The 7996-nt window shown below is 46.3% G+C and overlaps 1 protein-coding gene across 2 annotated transcripts; it reads left to right on the top strand.

The window, feature by feature from the left end:
• The first annotated feature begins 29 nt into the window (after positions 1 to 29).
• Positions 30 to 7134, top strand: PHF5A (PHD finger protein 5A). 2 transcript variants are annotated; one of them, XM_082310330.1, is made up of 5 exons: positions 30 to 354; positions 1749 to 1772; positions 2705 to 2822; positions 3192 to 3358; positions 6434 to 7134. In XM_082310330.1, exons 3-5 carry the CDS (start codon positions 2780 to 2782, stop codon positions 6521 to 6523), a joined length of 300 nt encoding a protein of 99 aa, XP_082166456.1. In that variant the 5' UTR covers positions 30 to 354; positions 1749 to 1772; positions 2705 to 2779; the 3' UTR covers positions 6524 to 7134. The 2 variants fall into 2 exon arrangements, with proteins under 2 accessions (XP_082166456.1, XP_082166455.1); XM_082310329.1 differs by lacking the exon at positions 2705 to 2822.
• Positions 7135 to 7996: the final 862 nt, after the last annotated feature.

Raw genomic sequence — 7996 nt, 5'->3', positions numbered from 1 at the left:
GGGCGCCGCGGGGCGGGGCCGCGCAGGTCCTGGCAGGGAGGGAGCGGCCTCAAGAAGGGGGCCACCGGCCGCGACGTGGGTTTCCCCTGGGCGGGAGAAGGTTAAGAGTGGAGTGGCTCCGCAGAGAGGGTTTTCTCGGTAGCCCTCCGCGCGGTCGCGCTCCGGCGTTCCCGTTCGGGGCGGTGCTTTTGTAGGCGCTGTCCTCACCCCAGCCAGGACCGGGACTGGGGGCGGGGAGCGCGGGTCGGAGGTGAGGGCGCGGGCCGGCGGCGGCAGCAGCGCCAGGCGGGTGTCGCGTCGCCATGGCCAAGCACCACCCGGACCTCATCTTCTGCCGCAAGCAGGCGGGCGTGGGTGAGTCCTGGGGGGTGCCCCCTCACCCTTCTCTCCGCTGTGGGGCGAGGGGGAGGCGTGCGCCTGTGCCGATGGTGGCCGTTAGGCGCGCGCGTGGCCGTTAGGCCTGGCGTGGGGGGAGGGGCACCCGCCTAGCCCCTCCCTCTCTCTTTTATTTCGCTTTTATTTTGATGTTCTGCCGTGTTTTGTGGGCTCTCCCTGTGCAGTGGGAGAGGAGGCTCTGTGAGGAAGGCCCGTGGCCCTCGCTCTCTCCTGGGCGCTTCCCCCCGGGTCCGTCCTGACGTGCGGGTGCTCCCGGGCCTCTCAGCGGGGCTGAAAGGCGTTAACGCCTGCGTAACCGCAGCCTCCTCTTCCTCTGGTGGGGGGAGAGGCAGGTGAAGGTGATGGCTGTACGCAGAAAAATACGATTTTGATGTACTTTACTCCTATGGCGTTGGCCATACTAGTGCAGCCAGGATAATAAGCTGAAGGCTTCAGCCAGCACTGGGGGCATCTTTCTGGCTGCGAGATATAATTATCTTCCAGGTTATACCTGTATATAGATAGTGAGCTTTATTCTTGTCACTTGGGTCAGAATTTGTCCCGCTAAGTCTTGAAGAAGTCTTATACAAGATTAGAAGTTGAGATATCGCTTCCAGTTTTTTTTCACTCCTTGGAAAAGCAAATTTAACATGCAGTTTTCTGGAATAACTGTAAACACAAAATATTCAGCTGCACTGTCTATAAGAAACTTCTCTTTGAAATAGTTAATGCAGCTAACAGTCTTTCTGTGTTGAAAATTCATTTCCAGCCTGACAAATCCCTTGACCTTCAAACTTCAACTGAATCACTGTTTAGTCTTTGTGAATGTGGATATCTGGTCTTTAGGACTTGATATTTATGGCATTTATCCAAGTTACTAACATCATCGTTGTGAATTTCCTAGCCTAGTAACAAGGCTTCTAAGATACATTTAACTAACTTCGTGTTCTGAAGTGAGGAAGGTAGTTGGGCTGCCTTGAATCAAATAAACACTTGATTTTTTATTTTTTTTTTCTCATTAAAACCAGTGCAAAAGCTATGCCAAGACTCATGTGTAGGATTTCCTTTGGTCAAGTACATTGGCTGTGTTTGAAATGGAATAATGAATGTAGGTTTTCTTACTGTCAATGGGCGTCATTATGCATTCACAGTGCATCTAAACTTTGATCTTGGTAAACATCTCTAGGACGATATATATTGTTTATCATAAATATATTTGTATTTATGCTCAAACTGTTTCTGTTGTTTAGTTTTTTTTTTAAAAAAAGGCTGCTCACTGCAGAAGATAATTATTTGACATTCAAGCTTGTAGTTAGTTATATTTTTCTCCTGCTTCTGCCTCAAGTAATTTTTTTTTCTTTTTCTTCTTACAGCGATCGGAAGACTTTGTGAAAAATGTAAGTATAGCTTCTACATATAGTTGCTTGAGAATGTGGTGTTGTGGTTAAAAGAAACAGTTTGGATTTGGGGAGTGGATTCTATTTTTGCTTTAACCACGAACTTGATGTCACTCTTTGAGATGGGGAGAGTTACTTGTGTATTGCAAGTGTAAATCAGTGAATACTTACAAAGTTATGCGCTCAAATAGATTGTCACACAAATGCATGCTGTTCTAGAGTATATGCTGCCGGCATTTTCAGTAGCTGAGGCTACAGTGAGTTCTTGATCGATTCCTTGTAATCTGTAATACAAAATGATCAGCCTGATCACTTCAAAGCAGGAAAAAAATGCATTTTTGGAATATGACTTCTTCACACCTTGAGAAAGGTTCCCTTCAGCATCTAGGAGAATAAGAAATGGGGGGAGGGGGAAACAACATCTAGAGTTAGACCAGAAAAAAACCCACAGAATCAAATGCCAGTGCTCAACTGTAGAAGGGAAGAAAGAGTATGATCTGTCATTAGATCCTTGTAGGGGAACAGAACAAATAAGATGACTAGTTTGTCACTCAAACGTAGTATGAAAATAAGCAAAGAGGGGAGTCTGAAGCACCAAGGTTGTTTTCAAGAGCACTCAGCAGTGAAACGGATTCCCATTAGTAGTAGTTGAGGGCTGGGGCACTGGAGATTTAAGAACAGGTTAGATGAGCTGTTTGTGGGAGTCAGGATTGGATGCCCTGGGAACTGGTAATAGGATATGAAGCCTTTCATCCCTAGGTCAGTATTTTGGATAAGGTCCAGCACAGCAGAGACTGTCAATGGCATCTGATGGCTGCTTGCCTGTATGGTACGAGTACTTGAGTTTCACTCGGTTCCTTGTGAGAAAGCAAGAGCAACTTTTGTGAAATGGCTGTTTACGCCAGCTTGCCCTTTCTTTGGCCTTCTCACAGATGAAGGATTAAAAGGACCACGAGTACAATCTCTTATCTCATCTCTTTGAGGATAGTAACTCCAGACTTTTGTTGATGTGGCACTGTGGGAGAAGCTTACACTGCTGCTTCTGTGTAGGTAAGGACACTAGTCCTGTCAGTCCAGCGTTTTTTCACAAGTGAAAAAAACCAGGAAAAGTTCTAGAATAAAAGTAACGGTATGATCTAAGCAGGTGTTGGCTAATCGCAGAATTGACTTTGGGTTTCTTCTCTGATTGTGAATGCATGATAAAAAAGAACTCAAATATTGCAGGCTATTGGCCCTTGTTCTTCTCAAGTTTGTGTGCAAATACAAAGTTTCACCCTGCGCCTGCAAAATCAATTTCTGCAGTTCAGTTGTATTGTCTTTGAGTGTACGGGCAAGTTCTTTGACTAGGAAGCTTTTCCTCCTCTATGTGGGGGTGGAGAAAAGGACGTTCTGTAACCAAAGGCTCTGCTGTACTTGCAGGTGACGGCAAATGCGTGATCTGTGACTCCTATGTGCGACCCTGCACTCTGGTGCGCATATGTGATGAGTGTAACTACGGCTCGTACCAAGGGCGCTGTGTGATCTGCGGGGGTCCAGGAGTGTCTGATGCCTACTACTGCAAGGAGTGCACCATCCAGGAAAAAGATGTGTGTTGTCATCCAGTCTCCTCTTGAATTGGTTATGCCTTTATTTAGTAGCCATGCTTCTCTTTAGGGGGCTTGGAGCTAGTGAAATTAGTGTTGGGACATGGGACGCTTGGGTTCCGCTGCCAATATTGGCGCTGGTTTTCATTACCTCGTACCTTTCTTCCCCTGTTGGTAGTTCCCTCTGTTTGAAAAGCATTTTGAAGTATCGTAGCATTTTGAGGTTTCGTAACTCCTTTTATCCTGAAGGATCTTTGACTACTTTGCACCGCACACTCACGTTTCACTTCCTCTCCACACTGCTTGTTACAGCTTGAAGTTGTTATCTTGCTAGATCTCTCAGCCTAGGTTTTATCAGGGTCGGAGATACTGCAGACGCTGCAAAGGCAGTGGTAGGAGCAGCTCCTCACCAGAAGTCCATTATCGGCCACTGACCGAGGGCACGTACGGTACCGTAAGGCCTATGGAATCACCACCTGTGTTTTCCTTTGCATTACAACATAAAGTTAGATCTTAGCATCCTGTGTCTGCACTACTCATTGTGTTTTACAATTTTAAAGATTCTTCTATAATTTCAGTGGGATATGCTTTAATTTTTTTTATTCTTTTCTGGAATGGCCTATATTGTAGACATCTTGTGCTGAAAGATAGCCACTGCGCATATGACGGGCAGCTGTTCACCCCCTGTAAGGTATTTGTTAATATACAACACAATGAGTGCAGTATGTGAAGAACTGCAAATGAATTGGTAAAAAGACCTTAGGGAGAAGCAAGAACATGATGCTTACGGTTGCAACATCCCCTGAATACGGACCTGATAGCTGTGAGAGTGTCTGTTAAAGGTTGTTTGGGGTTTGGTGCTGTGCAGATGCCATCTCCAGCACACCCTAATGACAGCGGAGAACATGCTGAGAGAATGGTTCAGATTGATTTAGAGGAACATGCTCAGCTGAGTGAGTTGCTGGTTTAATTCTCCACAGTGCCTACGTTTTCTCTAGAGGCCTGCAGCTAAATTCAGGACAGGGGCAGGTCCTCATCTGAATTTAGTCATTAGATCTGACAGGACCATAGTCTTTCTTAGTATCTAAATATGGATATAAGTGCTGTGATGGTGGTGCTGCCTCCTACTAGAAATGCTGTGAGAAACAGTAGTTTTGTTCGCTTGCCTTTGGAACCAAGACACCTGGCTTGACAAGTCATGAGTAAAATAGTCTTGGTTTTATTTTTCCCCATTCATATTGATTCCCAACAGGTATTTTTCATAACCTAAGCTCACCTGTAGCTTATGTGTGGTTCAGGTCTGAAATAGCCAGCTGCTCTGCAAGGGAAGATTGTAGAAAATGTATAGCTGGAGGAACAGGAGCATGACAAGACAGAACTGAGGTATTTCGACAGCTGGGTGAAGGCTGCTGTGGGTGAAGACAGTTGTTCCGTACCAGCAAACTCAAATGTTAGGGATTATTGCAGATGTAAAGTTGCATATCTGAAACAGATGATTTGACACGATTAACTTACAGGATTGAAAAGTGCTGGCACAGGTGTAGGGTACCCGGAATGAGAAAAGTTAAGTGTGCTGCCTATCACAATTACGGTAGCTGGTGCTGATGTGAGTAAGAAAAGCAGATGGACAGAGCTCTATACCTGAAGCTCTAACACTCCAAGGTTTCAGTCACAGCACTTCTGTCATCCTTAGAGAAAGACTGGAAAAGATAGTGAAGCAAGAAAGCAAACCCTAAAATGGAGGGAGGAGGTGGAATGCTGTTGGGCATGAGGCAAAGGGCCTGGTTACTCTTGGTTCATTTGTTCTGATGGAGGGAGGAATTGTTTCACCCCACTTCCGTCTGTGGGTAAGGGCCCAAATCCCACTTTGTCACCCAGGACAGCTCTGAGTTGCAAAACATAATTTTTTTTGTGGGGACGGGAGCATGCTCATGTGCTGCTTCCTTAGGAGGAGGTGGAAGAATGAAGAGAGCCCTGCAATAATGCTGTCAAGATTGTCACAGACTCCCTGGATCGTGGGAGGCAAGGCTTAGAAGAGTCCTACTATTGAGGTTCAAAATCAAATAAGGAGAGAGTAGCTAGAGATGGGTTGTGGCAAGTGTATGGGGGAGGGATGATTTCTTTTCTCCCCTCTCTCTCCTGTTATTTCTACCACGCAGACCCTCCCCACCGGGTTGCATCTCCTGCACAGGAGCAGGTATCAGTGGGGCAGCTTGGGTCCAGTTTCTACAGCAGCTGACATCTGCCCAGAGGCTTTCTAAATCTAATCCACTCGGGCTTACACAACAGCCAAGGACACGTGTTCCTCTGCCTCCTGGGCCCCTCACAGCTGCTGTTGCCAGCCACAGCATTTTGCCCTCAAGAGTTATGCAGATGCTGGGCTCAGGTGGCCCATGGACAAATGTTCCCTGGTACACCGAGAGGTGCATCTCTGATTTGTCTTTGCAACCACACCTCTGAGGTGGGTCTCCCCCGCTCCCCTTCTTGCTTTTCTTGTTGCTTTTTTCTCACCATCTACTGGGATTCAGGTACAAGACTTATCCGTGTAGCTGCTGTGAATACCTGTCCTCTCCCAAGATGACCATACAGCCTCTGCAGTAATCAATCCGGGATGCAGGAAATCTGAGATTCAGTTCTGCTGTCACAGCTGAGAGGGGTCCCTAAACACGAGAATGGCTTGGTGACATCTAAAGCAACAAGATTCTTTTTGGCTAAGGGGGGGAAAGGTTATTCCTCTGGGCCCTATAAATCCTGCGTATCCTCATTTAGAAAGAATCCAGTCTTGAGGCACTGAGCATCCTTTTCATTAAACTGCTGATGTTGTACAAGCTGTTTTCCACCTTCACCCTGAGGAAGAGAATGTCCTAGAGTAATGTTAAAAAGGCATCCATCCTCTTCTCTGTTCCACTCTGTTGCTGGTAGTAACCAGGATTGGAGGGCAGTTTGTCTGCACAGGTGTTTGAAATGTGTGTTGAGGACAGGGTGAGGAGCGTGGGAACTGAGAACCTAGTAGAACTATGTAAGTGATGATGTTCTGCTTGCCCATCTCCTAACTTACATCGTCTTTTCTTCTTACAGAGAGATGGTTGCCCTAAGATTGTCAACCTGGGCAGTTCCAAGACAGATCTCTTCTACGAAAGGAAAAAGTACGGCTTCAAGAAGAGGTGATCCTATCCGTATGTGGCTACACCTCCTGTCAGGTTGGCAAGAGGGTCTTGGAACATCTCTGGACTTACTATTATTGAAAACAGGTTGATTATTTTTTTGTAAAGGAGTACAAATTCAGTAGTATACTTGGGGTTGGAGAATTAACAGACTGAGTGGGGACTGAAACCTGAACTGACTATCAGAAAGAGCAAATGAGGATTACTGTTTCTTGCCTTTTCAGAAGCTCTGCTAGTAGCTGCCCCAGCTTGCTGTAAAAATCCTGGTGGGCAAGTATTTACACATGGGGGAGACCAGCTCAGTAAAAAGCAAGTGCCGTTTCTGGTGTGGGGAAGCACCTTGTGGTTGTTCTTACCAAGCCCCCTCTCAATTGTTTGAAATCGCCCCATGCGATTCTCTGAAGAACAGAGTGGCAATCCCATGTGTCCGCTCCCCCCGCCCCCTTCCTCCAGTATATTTCCATGCTGCCCTGTTTTGTAAGGAACCTGCTCATGGCTGGTGCCTTCCTAGGGAGAGCACAGCTGTCCCATGTTTTCTTTGATAGATTAATCCAAGGCCCTTTCTTGTAACCATTTCTGTAGAATGCATACCAATAAAGCTTCTTCTTTTGGTTTTCTTTTTTTTTTTTTTTTTTTTTTTTATAACAAGGATTTCTCTCCGGTTCATTCTGTGCCTAGCCTCTCTGGAGCTTTCTGGGGACACGCAGGATTAGCCCAGCTAGAACTGCACAATGGGTTATCTGGTTTCTGACAGTGTCTGCTTATGGCCATGTGACCTTGCTGCAAGGAGCTTCAGGGAATGGCTATCGCTTTTGTCTGCCTGTGATCCCAGCCACTGATCGTTTTGTCCCATAGCATGAGGATCGCTGAGCTTGTAACCCTTATCCTAGCTAATACGGCTGTGGATGTTGTTTCACTGTGCAAACATCCAATCCCTTTCTAAAACCTACTAAGCTATTTGACTCGCTACCCTGTTCTTGTGAATAAGTTAAAGCCTTCCCTGCTGTAACTGGAAACCGACCATTGTGTTCTAGGCTATTAGCCCTACGCATGCTGAAAACCAGAGGCTGCTTGTTTGTCAAATACCAGTACAGGCTAAAAGCAGTCTGTTGGCTCAGCAGAGATCTGGGAACGGGTGCCTTTATGCAGAGGTGGAACTGAGTTCCCTACTAGCGCGTGCACTCCTCACACGGTTAAATTAGGGTCCTAGCTCAGCGTGCCCTGTAGTCCTTGAAGTCTTCATAGTCTGAGCAGAGCGTGTGCTACAGTAAACGGGATTTTCTTTGCGCAGTCCTGGGGTGCAGAGCCTGTTTTGTGCCCCTTCCAGGATTTCAGTTGTTCCCCTGAGGTTAGCATGGATTCCTCTAACTCCTTTCTGGTTTAAATGCCTCTTCTACCTGCTCCAGCCATTTAGGTGTTTCAGATAAGAGTGAAAACAAGCAGACAAGTTGTGATCATCCTTCCCTTAAAAGTCATT

This window comes from Platalea leucorodia, assembly GCF_965183815.1.
Source record: "Platalea leucorodia genome assembly, chromosome: 4".
Taxonomy (NCBI): domain Eukaryota; kingdom Metazoa; phylum Chordata; class Aves; order Pelecaniformes; family Threskiornithidae; genus Platalea; species Platalea leucorodia.
This window is presented reverse-complemented; position numbering and strand designations above follow the sequence as displayed.

What these genes read in the sequence shown, in the direction of transcription:
- PHF5A (XM_082310329.1), top strand. Translation starts at nt 303, where the DNA reads ATGGCCAAGCACCACCCGGACCTCATCTTCTGCCGCAAGCAGGCGGGC. An exon ending in CCGCAAGCAGGCGGGCGTGG is followed by an intron (nt 355 to 1,748) that starts GTGAGTCCTGGG and finishes TTCTTCTTACAG; the next exon opens with CGATCGGAAGACTTTGTGAA. An exon ending in CGGAAGACTTTGTGAAAAAT is followed by an intron (nt 1,773 to 3,191) that starts GTAAGTATAGCT and finishes CTGTACTTGCAG; the next exon opens with GTGACGGCAAATGCGTGATC.